This window comes from Olea europaea, unplaced genomic scaffold (genome assembly GCF_002742605.1).
Source record: "Olea europaea var. sylvestris unplaced genomic scaffold, O_europaea_v1 scaffold969, whole genome shotgun sequence".
In the NCBI taxonomy this organism is placed as follows: domain Eukaryota; kingdom Viridiplantae; phylum Streptophyta; class Magnoliopsida; order Lamiales; family Oleaceae; genus Olea; species Olea europaea.
The window spans coordinates 167,641-187,785 of record NW_019268191.1 but is presented as its reverse complement, the minus strand read 5'-3'; the positions used below and the strand labels follow the sequence as shown (position 1 = coordinate 187,785).

General features: G+C 34.1%; 2 protein-coding genes across 4 annotated transcripts in view; both read right to left on the bottom strand.

Moving 5' to 3' along the window:
* Nucleotides 1–2,319: 2,319 nt before the first annotated feature.
* On the bottom strand, nt 2,320–3,891 carry LOC111392720. The gene is made up of 4 exons (XM_023018114.1): nt 3,519–3,891; nt 3,258–3,428; nt 2,841–3,062; nt 2,320–2,630 (listed from the first exon to the last, which is right to left on the bottom strand). The coding sequence occupies exons 1-4, from the start codon at nt 3,889–3,891 to the stop codon at nt 2,320–2,322; spliced, it is 1,077 nt and encodes a 358-aa protein (XP_022873882.1).
* A 4,028-nt stretch (nt 3,892–7,919) lies between these two features.
* LOC111392722 (nuclear pore complex protein NUP155) overlaps nt 7,920–20,145 on the bottom strand; it is a 31,901-nt gene continuing 19,675 nt past the window's right edge. For all 3 annotated transcript variants that reach the window (XM_023018115.1, XM_023018116.1, XM_023018117.1), the window contains exons 7-13: nt 19,679–19,926; nt 19,173–19,584; nt 18,740–18,945; nt 16,695–17,052; nt 9,649–9,867; nt 9,169–9,497; nt 7,920–8,202 (exon numbers count right to left, since the gene is read on the bottom strand). In XM_023018115.1, coding sequence (XP_022873883.1) covers nt 8,085–8,202; nt 9,169–9,497; nt 9,649–9,867; nt 16,695–17,052; nt 18,740–18,945; nt 19,173–19,584; nt 19,679–19,926 — 1,890 coding nt within the window. In that variant the 3' untranslated portion in view covers nt 7,920–8,084. The remainder of the gene's footprint in view (nt 8,203–9,168; nt 9,498–9,648; nt 9,868–16,694; nt 17,053–18,739; nt 18,946–19,172; nt 19,585–19,678; nt 19,927–20,145) is intronic.

Sequence of the window (20,145 nt, the reverse complement as noted above, 5' to 3'; positions counted from 1 at the left end):
TATATATATATATATATATATATATATATATATATATATATATATATATATTTAAATCTTCAGTTAAGAACATTATAGATTATTAATTTATTACTCTATTTACATTTCTTCTATACTATATAGGAATCAACTTTGAGTTTTGACATATGCTAATAAGAGTTGTGGGAAAGAATGAAGATTGAATATGAATTGAGGTTGGAGCTTTTTGAGTTATTGAATATTGTTTGTTAAATTTGGATTTTGTATTTGAGAATTGAGATATTTTTTGCATTTTCATTTGAGATGTTATTTACTACATTGACTTTTTTCATACATTTTTCTTTTTATTCTACGGATGGACCAATTAAAAATAATTTATTTTCGTGGTTATTAAGACCCGAACCGAATTGAGATATTTTTTGCATTTTCATTTGATATGTTGTTTGCTACATTGACTTACGGGGGTGTCCCCATTTCAGAATTTAATAGATTTCTTAATATTTATAAATTCTCATGGATTGTGTGAAATTTGATAGAATTTAATAGATTTCATAAGATTTGAATGGATTTCTATTTTGTAGATTTTAAAAGATTTTCATGGATTTTATAGATTTCAATGGATTTTATAGGTTTTGGGTAAAATTTATAAATATGCTTAACATAAGCCACAAATTTTTTACTTCTTTAACGACTCATTCTTAAACATATGCATGTTAATAAATCATAGAAAATGATCGAATTCTTGTTCAATTGTTTGTTAAACATTGAATATTATAACAGAACTTCAATAAAAAATACACCCAATATTCAACAAAATGCGAGAGTGGGAGAAGACAAAAATATGTAGTGTTAAATAATCAAAGTCGTAATCAATATGAATTAGTTCAAAAGACCACAACCTTGTGAGATACAAACACACGGATGTACACAAGGCAATTAATTTCATACCCCCAGAATTCTCATTGACCATGCAGACACAAAAGAAAAAAATTGTGGGATACCATCCTCACATGTCTTGGCCAGGATTTGCAGGTATATATAGAAAACACACAGCTCTTCCCAAGAAAAATGAATAGGGTATAGAACTTGAAAGACGAAGTTATTCCAGTATGCATACTAGAAATCATAAATTACCATAATAATTTGCAGCACATCTATAAAATAGTAAACAATATATAGCTTCGATAAGAAAAAATAAGTTCAATAAAAAATCACACTCAATGTTCAACAAAAAATAGTAATCTTTCATAAATTATCATCAATTAAAAAGTTCTCATACACGATCATTTCACAGTAGAGAAATGTGAGATAGAAAGAAGAAAATTTTTTTCAAGATGGGGGGGGGGAGAGAGAGAGAGAGAGGGCAGCAAATATGGAGAGAGGTGAGAAATATTGTGAAATTTTTAGGTTTGGGTTAAAATTGTTACTGATTCTTTGTACTTATATTTTTATCTTGAAATCCTTCAAAATCTATCAAAATCTATCTACTTAATGAAATCTTTTAAAATCAACTAGTTATTGAGGACATTTAAATTTCAAAACTACCTATTAAAATCTATGTTGATGACACCTATATTTATAAGTATTTTTAAAAATCTAGATTGGGGACACCTATATTTTAATGAATTATATTTAAATCTGAATTGAGGATACTTCAATTTATATGGAGTTTTAAAATCCATCAAACTCTAGATTGTAGACACACCCCTTAGTATTATGTTTTTGTTTTCATAGACTTTTTCATACATTTTTCTTTTTATTCGACGGATGGACCAATTAAAAATAATTTATTTTCGTGGTTATTAATAACCCGAACCGAGATACGAACCGAACCGAACCAACTTTCGTGGTTATGATGCGGTTATGATATGGCAAAAAAATTGGTGGTTCGGTGATGGTTTTGGCCGAACCGATCCCGAACCGAACCGTTGCCATCTCTAAACCTAATGGATAAAGCTCAGCAAGTCTAATCAAAGTTTTCTTATCAAAAGAAGAAAATGAATCTTGTGAACATAAACAAGCTACACAAAGGAGTAACTTTGTATTTACCTCCGAGAAATGATCATTCAATTTTTGAAGCCGTAAATCGATGAAAGACTAGAACAAATCTACTTAATAATGATGTAAATTTGTAATTTATGGAGAATTATGCTGAGGGCGACCACGAAGTGCAAGGCGTACAAACATATCATCCATGTTGGGTACATGAATGTAATGTTGTTGATAAAAAGAATATACTTCTTCCAAAAAGGAGTCCCACCCTTCGTCCCTCATTTTTTGGAGTCGTCATTTGCACAATCTCACCAATTGCATTGTATTCACAATATCTTGATCTTTCCTTTACAATGTTTTTGACAGTTCATTAGACATCCCCAACACACTTCTCATCAACTGTAGATTAAATGCAAAATCAAATCTTTGTATCGATTCCAATAAATTTGTTGCATCAGATCTTTGATCACAAGAACAAGATTTATCTTCAACAATCATTGCAAGTACATCTAAAACAGAAGAGAACATGGCAAGCAAGCTAACCAAAGAATTATAATGTGAACTCCATCGTGTATCACCAGAGCTCTGAAGGGTCATTTCTTGATTAAGTCCTCGTCCACTTAAAATCTCACATTTGTCCAATGCTTCAACAATAAAGTCTAATTGTTTTTCTCAAAGAAGATCACAACGTTTGGAAGATACTCCAATAGTTTTTATCACGTCCCCAACCACACGAAAGAAGTTAGTAATAAGGATGTTCTTCTTTGCCACAACCACAAACGCAAGTTGGAGTTGATAAGCAAAACAGTGAATGTAAAAGGCACATGAACTCTCCTTCAAAATGACTGTTTTCAGACCATTAAACTTACCTTGCATATTACTTGCTCCATCATAACCTTGTCCTCTCAATCTAAACATGCTCAAGTTATACCTAGAAAATACCTTATCAATTGCAACCTTAAGTGATAGAGCCGTGGTACTTGTAACATATTCAATCCCTATGAAGCGTTCATTGACATGCCCACTATTGTCTACATAACGTAAAACAATAGACATTTGCTCCTTCATTGACACATCACAAGATTCATCAACTAGAATAGAAAACGGTGAGTCGCCAACATCTTTGATAATAACATTGATCGTTTCAATAGCACAAGTATTTACTATAATATCCTTTTGAACATCAAGTCATGTCAATTTGCAATTGTGAGGAGCATTTTCCAATGTGACGGCATTAATAACTTCATTATGAGCAACCAAAAATTGCAATTGCACTAAGAAGTTACCTGGATTGAGAGAATCCTTAGATTCATTATGATCTCGAAATGAGTGCCCTTGTCGCAAAAGAACTCGAACACAATCAACGGAAGCATTAAAACGTGTAACATATGCATTTCTTGCTTGTTCTGACTGTTTGTAGAAAATTGATTGAATGTATTGCTCTTGATTCATCAACACTTCACACTTAATGCAAGCTTGATTATGTGTACTATCATGAAGTCCAACATGAGTATGAAGCCTTTTTTTATCTTTTCAGTATGTAAAACCTTTGCCAACAAAAGACTCACTTCCACCTTGCTTTCCAGAACTTGTTCTGAAAAGATAACAATACGAACAATAAGCAGCATCATTATCTACACTGTACTCCAAACAACTACCGAACTCTTTAAACCACGAAGGATTGAATCGTCTAATTGTTACTCCAAATTGTCGTTTTGGAAAGTCATGATCTTGGGACTGACAAGGACCTTTTAACATATATGCTCTTCGAACTTCATCTCGAATGTTAGCATTGTAATCCAAAATGGGTATCTTTAGACCAGGATCAGTTGGAAGTTTTGTGACATCAAACTCCACATTATTCAATACCCCCTCATCAACACTATCTACGTTCCTTTTTCGTTGAAAGTATCTATTCATTTGATATCTAGATTTGAACATTTGATATCCAATTATTACTTGAAGTGAGTGAAAATAATTCATAATGACAAAATGATCATAAATTCACAATTTCAATTCACAAGTACAATTCACATTTCACAATCCAATTCACTATTTCACATTATCAATCCAATTTCACAATATCAATTCACCTTCCAATTCGCAATTTCACAATGCAATTTATACTATTTCACAATCTAATTCACAATTTCACATTATCAATCCAATTTCACAATATCAATTGTCATCATTGTATTCCATGTTGAACAAGAATTTTTTTAAAAAAAAAAACAAAAGAATAACTCAAAAAAGAGTGAAATCCAAAAGATAGGGACCAAATTGCAAATAATCCTTAGATAAGACAAACAATGAAATGAAGATCGAAAATACCAAGGCTTTAATTGGATACAATTGAAAGATAAAAACACAAGTTTACAAGAAAAAATGGTAGAAATGAAACAAAACTAAAATGAGGATTCAAGTGTAAATATTAAAATGTTGTGTTGACCTTACGATGAAGATTTAAAAGTATTAAGGGTCAATCGGATGAGGAAAGAAGTCAAATGGATGAAATATAGTCGATTATCACATATCAACTTTCAGCCGAAAAAGTTATGCTTCAGATTTTCAGTCTCCATTTGAAACCCATTTTCGGCATTATAAACGTTCGAATTGGAAAAATGATATCTCTAAAAGAATTGAAGCTCTTTGAATTATTTTTCTAACACACTTTGAATCACTTCAATCGAATATCGAAAGATAAAAGATATGACCAAAATACTAAAAAGCTATCCGACGGAGAAAAAAAAGCCCCATAACTATGCTGTCACAAAGTTTAAAATCCATGCAGTCCCATCCACAGATGTAGAGAAGAATTTAGAGTTCAACAAGTGAAGTATTGAGTTGCATCCCAATGTACTATACAACCGCATAGTACAATATTTCCATCGAATCTCATTTCTTTCTTCATTATTATTTGTTGCTTGTAACTGACCGGTTGGGTTGATTCATCAAAATCAAAATTATTCCTATAAACTCACTCTTTATGCAACAAAACACTTCAAGAACTAAAAGATTTTTAGAAAATCATATTGAAAAAAATGAAAAAGTCAAAGATGTAAAGGAATTCGTCCAAGGAATTGGAAGAAGATCATCAAGGAGATTTAATACCAACAAATTTGCACAAAAATTAGGAAGAAAGATTCAAAAGTTATCAAGAATTCATCATTCTCTTCAATTATTTTATTTTTGGGTGATGTTTATTAAATTTAAGATAATTTCTTATAATTTCAATATGCTTGACTATATTTTTACATTGCTAGGATAAAATGAACCCTTATCATAAAATTTTTAGTTTGAATAATTGATTTAACATTAATTTTTTTGGATGATCGGATGTTTATTATGGCTTAAATTGCTCTTCAATTATTTGGTCACTTAAATTGAATTATTTGTGGATTTTATTATCATCAAAATAGATATAGGATCGATAACACAAAGTGATAAATACTGTGAGATTCAATGGAGAATAGAAATATACATGTATGCTTCTTATGATATCCATAAATATTCTAGCTCATTTAATGCTTTATTGCATGTAGTATCTTTCATAGAAATATAGAAAGGACGCATAAGATCAAATTTAATTGCTATCAAAAGAAACTTTTTAATTAAAATAAAAACATTAACCAACAAGATTTAAATTGTGGAACTAAAAGTGAATTAACAAGAGAGACTCTTCATCTTGACAATACATCTCACGAATTTGATAAACTTTACTTACTTTCAAGTTAGTTGATAAATTAGACATCAAATTGCTACAATTCTATATTACTATTCGATTAAGTGAACTAAAATTCAATTTAAATCTCTCATAATGTGGAAGTCTTAAATTCGAATCCTTAGATCGCAATAAAAATTTGTGAGGAACAAGACGTATTCATGTTCTCCCATAACGAACAATATGTAAACTAACGAATTGGACATAAGGACCGAGTCTTTACTCATGGTGCATGTGAAACACGAAAAATTTACCATAACACTTTAAAATGTACCCAAACAAGATAAAATGCAACAAACTCCATTATATATATATATATATATATATATATATCAAATGGCGCCAAAATGAGAGCAAAAAATGTACCTATATATGATGCGTTCAATGTAAAAAAAGTATAATACGTATAAAAACGAGCAAAATGTTGCAAATTTAAACAAAAAATGGGAAATGTAGAAAAACTACGTAAAATGAACCGAGAGGGAGCCCAAATTTTAGATACATGAAATGTAACTAAACATCTCAAAATTAACGGAGTTTGCAAGATATGGCATAATGCTCCAAGAAAAAGAGCGATAAATGTATCAAAACTCATCGAAATGCACAAAAAAGTACGAAATATATCCAAATGCAATAATTTGTATCAAAATGCAATATGTACAAAACCTAGGCAAAATGTGCAAAATCTCTCCAATATGTATCAAACTAAGCTAAATGTACCAAAACGTTCTAAAATGTACCAAAATTCGCAAAACGTATTGATCATTCCAAAATGTATCAACATGCACGAAATCTACAAAAATGCTACAATACGTGCCAAAACACGCAAAATGTATGGCAAACTTTTGCACCAAAGTATGTGAAATGTACCAAATTTTCTAAATTGTACCAAAACACGTCAAATGCACTCCAAATATTCGAAAATGTATCAAAACTCGATAAAATTTAACACAGCTGCAAAAATGTACAAAATGTGAAATGCTCAAAATCTTCCAAATACTCCGAAATGTGTATCACATGGAATGTACCAAAATGCACAAAAAATTGTACTAAAAGGCAAAGTGTAACTTCATTCCTAAAATATACCAACATACTCCAAAATGAGCAAATGTGCAAAAATGATTCTAATTTTACATAAATGCGTGTACTGCACAAAAACGTTGCACAATATACAAAATGGAGTACGGTTTACCGAAGCGCTCAAATATATATAAAGAAATGACAATGGCATGATTTGGGTGGTGATGTTGGGGTTGCAGGTGTAACAGTTGTCGGCGACAAAAGGGGTTGTGATTGGTGGAATGAGTTGAAGGTGTTTCATGCTGATGGCAATAGTCAGTAAAGGAAGCAGGGTGATTCATTTTGATAAGGTTTGAAACCGTGATGGCAATACCAAATTAAATTTTCACCTAATGATTTAAAGGGTTTGGGACTGTAATTACAATTATCCCTGAAACATATGAAAAAATAGAAAAGAAAACCTCAAACTACATTAGCAAAATTTTAATTTGGTTTCAATTAAAGTCATCTAATGTCCATATAGACAGCCACATGAACAATTTGTTATCAATGAAGGTCAACAGAATTTTAGCAAAATCTGACACATGTTGCGAATAAAATAAAAATAAATGACATGTTTGGACAGAACGAAGTTGTCTCAATCAGATAAGCAGTGAAAATCAGGTAGAGCTAGCTCTAACGAGAAGAAATTACATTATGCTATATGAAAATTGGTGGTTACAGCAGAAAGTTAGCCATAAATTATAACAAGACGTCCACTGCCTGTAAAGTATTTCATCTATCCAAAAAACGTGCACAAGTAGTAATATGTAAAGAGATACATCAAACAAAATACATCAAAAGTGAACAAATAATGAGCAATTGGAACTTTTCAGGCTATTAAGTCCCCGTTTGGCCCCCATTACATTACATTTCATTTCTCTCTCCTATTTTCAACCACATAATCTTCCATAGAATAATATTACACATAAATCGAAAACTTTTCTTTCTTTTTCAACCACTTTTTTTTTTCAAAAAAACACTATTCCACCCATTTTCATTTCAAAAAATGGGAGCCAAATGGAGGCTAATAAAGTATCATAAGGTTCAGCAGTAGATCATTTATACCATTTTCTGCAGGTTTTACGATGCATTCTGAAAACAGGAGTTCAAAATTCATCCCATCAACGCTTTAGCATGCTTGGTTAATTTTAAAAATACTCTGATGTAAAAAACAAAACTACCTATTTGTATAATCACATACTTCATTTAAGTCATTGCAAACTTGTGTGGAAAGGTAAAGGGAACAAATATATTTGACCGATCCAATTAGGAGTAAAAAAATAGTTTTATAGCACAAGCAAGCAATTGGTACATAACCTGCAGGAGCAAATTAGAACCTTTCAAAAGGAAAAGAACTCAAAAGTGACTCTTCAAGCTCCCGGAAACCCCGATAAACAACCTCCGTTTGACTTTGAGGAAGAGACAACCTCCGCACTTCAGTCATAAACCTGTTTATAGAAATTAGTCGAGGCCCATTGTTAGGAGTTAGTCCTGGATAAAAGTTAATTCACTGTGAAAGAAAGGATATAAAAATATAAGGACAGACTTAAAGCTAGCTACAAAGTTCAATTATTAAGACTTGACTCATTCAGTAAGTGGATTAAAGTTCAAGAAAGGCTCTGGTATTTGACAAGAACTCAAGAAGCAAGATAATCAGTTAAGTAATTTCAGTTAATGGATGGGTGAGACTGGGCCTTGCCAGCAAATCATAACAGCGCACACCAAATTGGCCCAACTCCAACTCTTACCCAGGCTCAGGAAGGACTAATGTAGTCTCAGCTCAACTTCTAACACACCCAAGTCAAACCATCAAGGATATTTTGCATATTTCAAAAATTGTTGTCCCAATATGCTTTTGGAAAACATGTACCTAGATATTTGAATCTTATAACTTAAAAAAAGTAGTGCAAGTCTCCCACTGGATCAAAATTTCTTTCAATATCGAATATACTAGTTAATATACAACCACAGGTGTCAACGGAAAGACGCGAGAGAGGGAAATTGTCCAAGATTATCCCAAAAGTCCCCAGACCACAGTCTGAGTGGAGAACAAGCACATTACAAAAGTTCCCTATGACGTTAAGAACATTCAGAAGACAAATACTCCTCAGTTACACATTGAATATCTTTGTTTGACTTGGCACAGTTACATTGTTATGTAAATTGGTATAGTTTATGGAATTTCCAATTATATCTTCGAGCATCAAAGGAGGCCATGTATTTTAATTCTGAACATTGGAAAAGTATAAAAACAATATTGCCATACTAGAAACAAAGAATTGTTTAAAAAAGAAAATGATTACGGTTAGTTTGGAAGCAAAGGAAGTATATTATACTTTAAGAACAGAAGTCCAAATGTTGTATGCATTATATAACAATGCGAGGAAGCCATTGACTTAAAAAGAAAACCAGACCTGTTTGCTGCACTTGTGATCTTATCACGAACACCTTGACTAATGGCAGTAGTTTGTCCAAAAGAAAATGTTCCACCAAGAACAAGAGAGGCCCCGGTAGCACTTGTGCCCATTCTCTGTGCAAAGACAGACATTGCCCACTCACGAAGTAGAGCTAGCACTGACCGGATAAGACGTAACCTTAAACTTGGAGAAGGTAAAATTGCTCCGTAGGATAGTAGCTGGTCATAAGCATTCAGTACTGGTTCTATGGCACCCTTGCAAGCAGCAAGAAGAGCCCTCGCAATGTCTTCATCGCCAATGGATTCAGCCCCTGAAACAACCCGCTCCTACAAGGATTAAAGAAAAAATAATAAGATGGGCGAAGTAATATTAGAAATCGTTAAATCTATCAGCAAATAAATGTTACATACAACTTTACAAGTCAAAAATCAACTGAATGAATAATAATATCAAACATACAAGAAAGTAATTACTTACCTGTGCAGCCTTCTCCAGGTGAAGACATATCATATCTAAAGGTAAAATAGCTCCATCCCCAGGGAAAATTTTAGAGCCAACCCTCTTCAATACCGCACAAGCTTCAGCAACTCCACCCCTTGAAAGAGCTTGATCAATGAGTCTAGCCCAGGTCTCTCTTACAATGCTGCTATCAGCATCGCCGGAATAGCTTGCAAAATATAGCATTTCCAGACATACCTGGAAACCAAGAAGCAAAATAAATATGATTAAGCCCCAGTTTATTTCCCATTATTTGCCCATTAAAATGAAAAATATGATCATTATCCATCACATCAAGCCATCTATTTGACTTTCTATCTCTTGTACGGGGCTCGTAACGACTATATTATTCATTCTCATTCTTGCATTAATATGGCTCAAACGGGGCCTAAGTAATAATCATCCAGTTCTCAGTCTCCTTCACTAAATTTCGACATTTTAGTTCCAGAAAGAGAGATGATCGGAGAAATGAAAAATGGGATAATTAAATTGCCTTCCAAATATCAATAAAGAAAAAAAGAAAAGAAAAAGAGAACACCTTATATAAATCAAGTACCAAGCCGGAAAATTTCTAAGCTACATTATAATTAAGATCATAAAGATGGTTAATCATACCATCCTTCGGAAAAAATAACCGAGCATAAGGAAAAATTTACAATTGAAATAGAAATGTTAGTGATATAATGCAGATACTAGATCATAAATCATGTTAATCTGTTCTCAACTCTAGTCAATTTCTTCTTTAATCTTCAAAAACTTGCACATAGTAAACAGATACATTCTTGATTCGACAACAAATCCCATTGAGCAAACAATATTTTTCAATGAAATTGTATTTATGCAGCACATAAAAGGTCTATTCTACAAACCAAAAAAGGGCCTTATGGCCATTGAACCACAATGGGAACTTGTGTTTGAGAAGTCACTGGATTCTTTTCTGGATCAACTAAGAGATGCATCATTATTTGCATGAAGCAATGTTAATTTTTAGAAACACCACATTTAAAGCAACAAAACCTTACATTTTACTTTCTGTCAACCACTTGACTTTCCATTCCTCACTATAACTGTGTGGACAAGGGTGTTCCTACATTTCATGTGCCTACTACCTTCGCGAGAAAGAATTAATATATCACAGCTTTGGAGGACATGGGCTATTGAAGAGCTAGATGGAGAGAGGAGGTAGATGTTGACAATAGCAGTTAGCAACCAGCCCAAACAATTAGACAAAGGTTAAAAGGTTCGTCTAGCAAGCAAGTGCACAGAAAAATTACTTCTTTTCACTAAGATGGACAAAACTATCTGGAGCAGTCACCATGTGCAAGGAAGAAGATACAAAGAAAGAAAACTTGTGGGGAACAGTGTAGAGGAGGAATTCTAAAGCTCAAGTTCAAGATGAGAACTAATAAAAGAAATGAATAACCAGGCTAGATAGGGATAGTGCTTACTAAAACAATTTTCACACTTGCCACATCAACTTTTCAAAATGCTAATATGTAACTCCTTCGAATTAAACCATATTTGTAGATAATTGTGATTGATTTGCCATTGATACATTGTACCATATTTAGATTATTCCTTAGATAGATAATCCATAATTAGGGAGATTTATTTCTCCCCTAATTGAGAGATTTTTTCCCTTTTCTATCATATTAGTTGTAATATAATTAGAGGGCCGTATGATTGTAAATTAACAAAGAAATACATAATTCTTCTTCTGATTTCATGGTATCGGAGCTAGAACCATCCTAAAACCTAGCTATCTCAATGGCGGAAACTGTTGTTAATAACAAAGAGTCAACGACCTCCAAATCACTTAGCAGCGAGACAAAAGCTGCCTCCACCATGAATTTGATTGGAGTCGACAACTCATCCTTTCAACTCATGGCGGAAAAACTCACTGGGAGAAACTATCGAGAATGGGATCAATTAATCAGGTTGGTGGTTGACGGAAAGGGAAATTTGGTTACCTTACCAAAGAGATAAAGCAGCCAACAAACAGAGCCCTTCAAAAAAAAAATGAAAATTTGAGAAGTCCATGGTAATGGCATGACTTGTAAATTCCATGAAGCCCTCAATCGGAAAAACCAACCTCTTCATGCCGACAACGAAAGACATCTGGAATGCGGTTCCGGAGATGTATTCAGACAATGAAGATTCTTCCAAAAATTTTGAAATTAAAACCCAACTGTGGCAGATGAAGCAAGGCGAGAGGGAGGTCACCGGCTATTATATGGAGATGACAACTCTCTGTCAAAAACTTATGTGTTGAAGAAGAGTGGAAGTGCGTAGAAGACGGTGTTCAGTATAAGAAGTAACTCGAGAATGAAAAGGTGTGAATTTCTAGCTAGATTAAACTTTGACTTGGACGACGTGAGAGGACAAATTCTAGGTCGGCTTCCTCTATCGACAACCCGCGAGGTATTCAAAGAAGTCACGAGGGAACAAAGCCATCGATCGATTATGATGAAAGATGAGAAATCAATTGGGCCTGTTGAAGATGATGGATCAGCCTTTATAACAAAAGGAATAGGGCTCGGGCTTAATGGGCATAAAGAAGTTGGGCTAAAAGTTTAAATTTTAGAAAAATCTTAAATGGGCCAAAAAGATTCGGGCCTGATGAAATAGCCCAAATGTCTAGAGGAGCAAAAATTAAACTAGGCCTAAAACAACAAAAGGAACGCTCATGGTATGATCATTGTCAAAAGCCAAGACATAAGGAAAATACGTGTAGGAATATACATGGGAAATCAAATGATTGGAAACCAAGACAAAACATGAGAAATCACAGCTATCAAGCCTCGACTGACTCCACCAAAACAAAAATTGATCCTACTTCAAGCAGTGCATTCAGCTATGAACAATTAGATGAACTCTATAAAATGTTCTCCAGTTTCCAAACATCTAGTCCTTTAAGTTCATTAGCTCATAAAGGATATATTTTGAAAGCATTAAGTACTACCACCCAACCCAAAGCCTCCTGGATTATCGACTCTGGAGCGTCTGATCACAAGACAAACTCTCAACTTTTTTTTTCCACATATTCACCTTGCGCTGACAATCTTAAAGTTAAAATTGTACATGGCTCACTCTCACCTGTTGCATGAAAAGGATGTATCCCAATCTCTAACTCTATAACATTTGAATTTGCTCTCTATGTTCCAAAATTGTCCTGCAATCTATTATCCATTGGCCAATTAACAAAAACTTCAAATTGCTCTGCTAACTTTCTTCTATCTTATTGTAATTTTTTAGAACATATCATCAGGGAAGACGACTGGCAGTGCTAAGGAATGTGAGGAACTTTACTACTTTGACGAGACCGACGTGAGTAAACGATGTCAACTTGCTACTTGTGATTCTGCGTTTATTCCTAAAGATAGTGAAATTCTATTATGGCACTATAGAATGGGACACCTAATTTTCAATATTTAAAACATGTATTTCCATTCATGTTCTCAAATAAAATGTCTATCAACATTTAGTACGAAATTTGGGAACTTACAAAACATCAACATTCTTGATTTCCAAAATCGACAAACAAACCATCGAAACCAGTCACTTTAATCCACAGTGATGTATGGATCCTTCATGAATTCCAAATCGAACTCACATAAAATGGTTTGTTACATTTATTGACGACCATACTCAGATTTGTTGAGCATATCTATTAAAAGAAAAAACTGATGTTCGATCCATATTCATCAATTTCCATTTAATGGTTCAAACCCAATTCCAAACACAAAAATTCAAATTATGTGTACTAATAACAGCATAGAGTACTTCAATCACACCCTAAAAGACTACATTCAAAAGAATGGAATTATACACGAAAGTTCATGTGTCGACACTCCCCAACAAAATGGGATTGCCGAACAAAAAAAGACATCTTATTGAAGTTGCTCGTGCCTTAATTTTCACCACAAATATGCCGAGAAAGTTCTGGGGATATGCCATTTTAACATCAACCTACCTCATAAACAGAATGCCTAGCCGCACTTTCGTTCGAATCCTCTCTTCATAGATTACAAAAATTCTACGATGATTCTTGCCTAAACTCTAACATACCTCTTAGAGTGTGAGTGTACGGCATTTGTTCACATAAATTCTAATCATCGAAATAAACTAGATCCTCGTGCACTTTAAGTGTCCTTATTCGGTATTCTCCTACTGAAAAGGGCTACAAGTGCTACGATCCAATTACAAAAAAAGTATTTGTTAGCCTTGACATCACACTTTTTGAGAAGACCCCTTATTTCCTAAAATCATCTCTTCAGGATGAGAATTTGAGTAAAGATAGATTCTTGGAAGTCACTTTATCCCCACCTGAAAACACTAAACCACCATCTTATTCCAACATGCCATTTACGGAAGAAAACTTAAACTCGGGGAAAGAAAATGTGGAAAAACAACATGACAAGGAGATATTAGTTTACTCATGAAAGCCAAAACCTAAGTACGAGGAGAACCTCAAATCTATCACACCAAGAGAGTCAGAAATGATGATAGCTCTAAGAACTCTTCCAAGTCCGAATCTTCTGATATACTGTGAAATATAAAGCTAATGGGAAAATAGAACGTTACAAAACTCGCTTTGTCGCAAAAGGATATACCCAAACCTATGGCATTTATTACACAGACGTTCACACCCGCAGCAAAGCTAAACACTATTCAGGTTCTTTTATCTTTAGCAGTTAATTTAGATTAGCCTCTCCAACAATTTAATATTAAGAATGCATTCCTGAATGGGCAATTAAAAGAAGTCTTTATGACATTATCGTCGGGGTTCGGTAACAGGAACGAAGAAAACAAAGTGTGTAAACTCAAAATCTCTATACGGTCTCAAACAGTCATCGAGAGCATGGTTTGACAAATTTGTAAAAGTATTTAAAAATCAGGGATATCGACAAGAACAATCAGATCATACCATATTTTTCCAAGTATCGAAAGATAAGACGAAGACAATTTTAATTGTATATGTCAACGACATAATCCTTAATAGAGATAATACAGTTGTAATAGAAAGACTTAAGAGAAGCCTTGAAAAAGAATTCGAAGTGGAGGATTTGAAGCAGATGCGGTATTTATTAGGAATGAATGTTGCTAGATCCAAAAGGTATATTAGTGTTTCCCAACGAAAATATGTTCTTGACCTCGACTGAAACTGGCATGCTAGATTGTAAACCAAGCGACACTCCTATTGATACAAGTAGGAAAATAGAAGAAGTTGGAAACCCAGTTGACAAAGACCAATATCAACGACTAATTGGCAAGCTAATCTACCTATCACATACTAGGCCCAATATTGCATTTGCAGTTAGTGTGTAACTCAACATATGCAGTCTCCAAAGGAAGTTTATCTAGAGGCAGTATATAAGATTTTCAGATATCTTAAAGGATCTTTCGAAAAAGGACTCTTATTCAAGAAAAGTGAAAGAAAGGAATTAGAAATATTCACATATGTTGATTGGGCAGGATCAATAGAAGATAGGAAATTAACTATTGGCTATTGTACTTTTGTCTAGCGAAACTTGGTAACTTGAAGAAGTAAGAAACAGAATGTGGTTAGCAGTGCCGAAGCTAAATTCAGAGTCATTGCTCAAGGGATATGTAAAGGAGGGGTTAAAGAAACCTATGGAAGAATTAAATATCGTTGTAAAACTTCCAATAAAAGTGTATTGTGATAATAAGGCAGCTATCAACATCTCCCTTAATCCATTTCAACATGATAGAACCAAACATATAAAAGTTGATCGACACTTTATTAAAGAAAAGATTGAAGATAGAGTCATTTTTATGACTTATATTCTTACAAAAGAACATACAGCACATATCTTCACCAAAGGACTACCACAACAAAATTTCGAAAATTTCATCTCCAAGTTGGATTTGGTCAACATTTACCATCTAACTTGAGGGGGAGTGTAGATAATTGTGATTGATTTCCTATTGATACATTGTACCATATTTAAATTATTCCTTAGATAGATAGTCCATAATTAGGGTGATTTATCTCTCCTAATTGAGAGATTTTTTTCCTTTTCTATCATATTAGTTGTAATATAAATAGAGGGTCGTATGATTGTATATTAACCAAGAATTACAGAATTCTTCCGATTTCACATACCAATGTAAACTCTCATGATCTAAATATATAAGGAATTATGATCCTTTGAGCATAATTGTAGAGCTTTTGAGAGAGTCATACATCAAAAGTCAGCTGATGAAATTGGAAAGTCCAAGTCTATAATAAAAACACAGAACGAAAGCCTATATTTTCGATGTGGGATTCAAATCTCATACCTTGCAATGGGAACCATGACAATCCACCATGCTCCACGATCTCGTGCCTAAGTCAAAGTGGCTTTACACTAACCCTTTAGTCCTGGACAAACACTACTATGCCGGTGTCACCATTCACGCCACTTGATTGCAACCGGGAGACAATGCCCGATCTGACACCATTGATATAAATTTTGAAAGAGTCATACCTCAACAGTTAGCTGTTGAAGTTGAAAAGCCCAAGTCTATGTAAACCACAAAAAAGACCCCTATTAGTTTTACCTATTCTGGAAGGTCCCAGGAGAACAAATGACCAGCTGGCTTGGAATAACAGAATCTGGTAAAGGAGATGACCAAACTGACTTCGTTAGATGTGAGCTATAACAAGGATATATGGACGTTCGAGAGGTCCACTACTCTCTCAAGAGACTATCAAATTCTGCCTGCTCGGCTGCAATTCCTTCCCCTTATTTATAGGTTGTTCTGTTTCTAGACTAATCCTCCAACAAATTATGTAACCGTGCATGTGGCCTCCTCTCCTCTTGCATTTCCTTTTCTACAACTGAGCCTTTGATAGGTAATCTATAATAATTTTTATTTCTCCGTTTTTATCAGTGGAGTCCTATTATATGTGTGTGTGTGTGCATGCATGTTTATAAGATTAGCTGGCAATAGAGGGTAAGAAGCTAAGCACAGTATGGGCAGCCTTTCATCATGCAGGGGAAGGATAAGGAATTACAAACCTCCCAAAGTTCATATGGAACAGCATATTCATTATACAATTGAGTGATGCTCTTTAAATCAAGTGATAATTCCTTCGCCTTTTCTTGTACAACATTGACAAGATTGGCATCACCAAAGCTGCTGCTATCAGGCGATGAGCCATTTGCCATAGATTGCGGTCCGCTAAGAGAAGCCTCTAGTCTCAAGGCCATAGCTTCCAATTCCTCTTTAATCTTTATCTGAAACTGAAGAACAACAAGCTTCCCCTCAAGTAAATCCAGCAGTCCATTATCAATTGCACCGTGGCCAGAAAAACTAGGTGTATCACTCTCACTGGCACTCTTTGCCTGAAGGACAGCATTGCTCAGGTATTGACGTCTGACATCAACAAAATGAGAGAAGACAGACTATGATCATTAACTAAACTCATTGAGCAACCAAATAACAATCTATGTTTGAAAAATTACAACTGAGCTAATTAATGATTGTTTTAGTCTGTTTTAAGTGTTTGAGGGAAAATGGCATCTACGTAAAAGCCCCCGTCTTGGTCACCACCCATCTTCTCTAGTCAACAAACCTTCGACTTTCTCTTCGTCACTAATTGATCATCTTTCTTTACTTCGGCTATATTTATCGATCATGTTCCTTAACTCCTGTGTTTCTCAATCAATCATCTTTCTTAGCCCCTTGTATAAAATGCTTTATGAACCATAAAGAAAATAATTATTCCAATTATAAGCAACTCTCGTTAACACAATTGTAAAGCACTCTTTGTGTTTACACTAAAATGTTCCTTAAAAATAGGTGAAATGTACAATTTTTATGTAGAGAACTCTCAAAGATATAACTACATCAAGGTATAGAAGTATGTATTTTTGTTAATATAATGCATGGTGGGCAAAAAGGCATATTGTCATTAGTACCAAATCCATTTAAACATGTGACAATATGAGTGATCATACAAAAACGTGCATTATACACCTTCGACTAGAGGCTTTCAGTTCGCAATTTGTTACTTCTTTTATTAATATATAATAACAAATGTCAATTGCTTGCATGTTTACATCTTACAGTTCTTTATTTTGATATATCATTGTGGTTCCTTATTTTTATTATTTTTTTCCTTTTTATGTTCCATAGTTAATATAAAGTATCAAGGAATGCTTTACATAGTCTCATACACAATTATGTTAAGTAATGCTTGACATGGTCTCACCAATGCTGAAATCATGTTAACCAAAGATATTGATATCAAGCCATGCAATTGCACCAGTTGACAGGTTATAAAGTAGTAATTGGTGAAGCTTAAAAGTTAACAGACAAGTACACAGGTATTCTTACAATTTACCAAGTTAGAAAATTTTAGTTATTTTAAAAGCAAGCCAATTTAATTTCATAATAAGAAATTCCTTTCAGGTTAGAAACAGTAACTTGTCCAAACATGTTTGGAATCAAAAAGTTACTTAAACGTACCTTACACTTATTTTTAAGCCTGCTGAAGCCTAAAATGCTCCAACTACTGACAAAATTTTGTCATTTTTAATTCATACTATTCTGATCAAGTAGCAAACTACAATGAAATAATATTAAAATGTTTAGATTCAGCAATGATAATCTAGGCATGGCGCCAAGAATGAACGCCTGTCCGTAACAACTGTAATTTCAAAGAGCTTGGAAAATTCTTGAACATAAGATAACTTTAATAATGAATGTCAGCCAGTGGTATCAAGAAAGTCAACGCACATTCAACAAATAAAAAGGCTTTCTGTCTAAATAAATAAAAATTCCAACTTAAAACAGGCGAATATAACTACTGGGAACAACATTTCCCATCCATCATAAAAAAATGGAAAAGATGCATTTTAAGAGAAAACGTCGGTTAATATGAAGATAGATGACAGAGATTGGGATCCAGCAACATAAGAACACTTCGTTATTACATCTGAGAAAATTATCAATCCGACAAGTGGAAAATCTATATAAATTGCAATTTGTCTCTTTTTTAATTTTCATGCCACATCTAAAACATCACATTGATCATACTTGCGTGAGCAAAAGTAAGTACCTTTGTTCCAGAGTCAAGGTATTCCCTTCTTCGCTGAAGCGCCTTTCTGCTAATCTTACAAATACATTGGCAGCAAGAACATGCTGCCGCTTCGAGACATAATATCGTGCCAGAAGCTCAAAGTATTTTATTTGATTAAATGATATAGGTACTCTTGAGTGAACCAGTTGGGAAGCTGGTGACGTCAAAGCAGAAACAGCCTGGACCTATGGAAGTTAGCGAGATTAAAAAGTCGGTGGATAAAAATAAATAAACTATGAGTTCAAACAGATTAACTATAAAAGTTAGAACAGCAGCCATCAAAATCCTTTGGCTTGATAATTTATGATTTTAGATGCATCAAAGCTCAATAAACACTAATAATCTGAGTCAGAACAAAATGAACTAAATCAAATGACAAACAAAACGGGGAGGAGTAAATGGGTGGCCATACCTCTTGAGCAGTTTCATTTCCCGCACTTTGCAAAAATGGTACCAAATCTGGCCCTCCATATTCCAACAATTCATCTTCAAGGCCTAACTCAATCAACGTACGATACAAATATTTGTGGAAAACTCTATCTGATGACTGGACACCAAGTTGAATAATCTGGCATATATACTTTTTCCGAGAGCCTTGATCAAGGACAGTTTGGGAAACAGGTCTGATAGGAGAACCGAATTCTATCCTCGATGCTCCACCTTTTAGAGTACGCAGAGCAATCATGATGATCTCATAACACTTCTCACGCCGAGCAAGTGCATGCTCTCGAATCCCTGCGTCTATTTGTTCATTGAAAGCATCACCATCAGGATCAAGAGTCTGCGCCTTTTGCAAAGGTAATCGAACGACAGCTTCATAAAATCTGCAATTAACTTAGCATGTTAAGACTGAGAAATGAATATCCAACAACGAAAAGAATTACAAAAAATTGCAAAAGACGGTCTGACTCAACAAACCTCAAATCCTCAAAACGCTTACAAACAGTTTGCAGGTCTACAGACTCTGGAACTGAACTTAAGTTAGTGAAGGCATCTCTAGCTAGGCTTTCCCTTTCTTCTATATCAGAAGTAGCAGCAGCTTTCTCAAGACATTCAACAGCCAAGTAAAACTTGTAATCAGACTCTTTGTAATAGCTTGGGCAACCAACTCGCAATCTACCACTAATATCATCTACCGTTCCCCTGCCATCAGGACCAGTGTAATACTGGAAAAATAATTGACCACTAATGTGAGAGACATGTCCAAAAAGGAGTGCAGAAATGACATGCTGAATCTATGCATGCCAGTAAATAAATGTTGGGGGAGGGGGAGGAGAAGAGAATGGCAATTATCATGATCATAAAGTTCATAAATAAGAACTATTTGAATTGATAAAGTTGTCACTCGTAGTGTTGATCTCTTGACTTATATTTGTAGTACTATT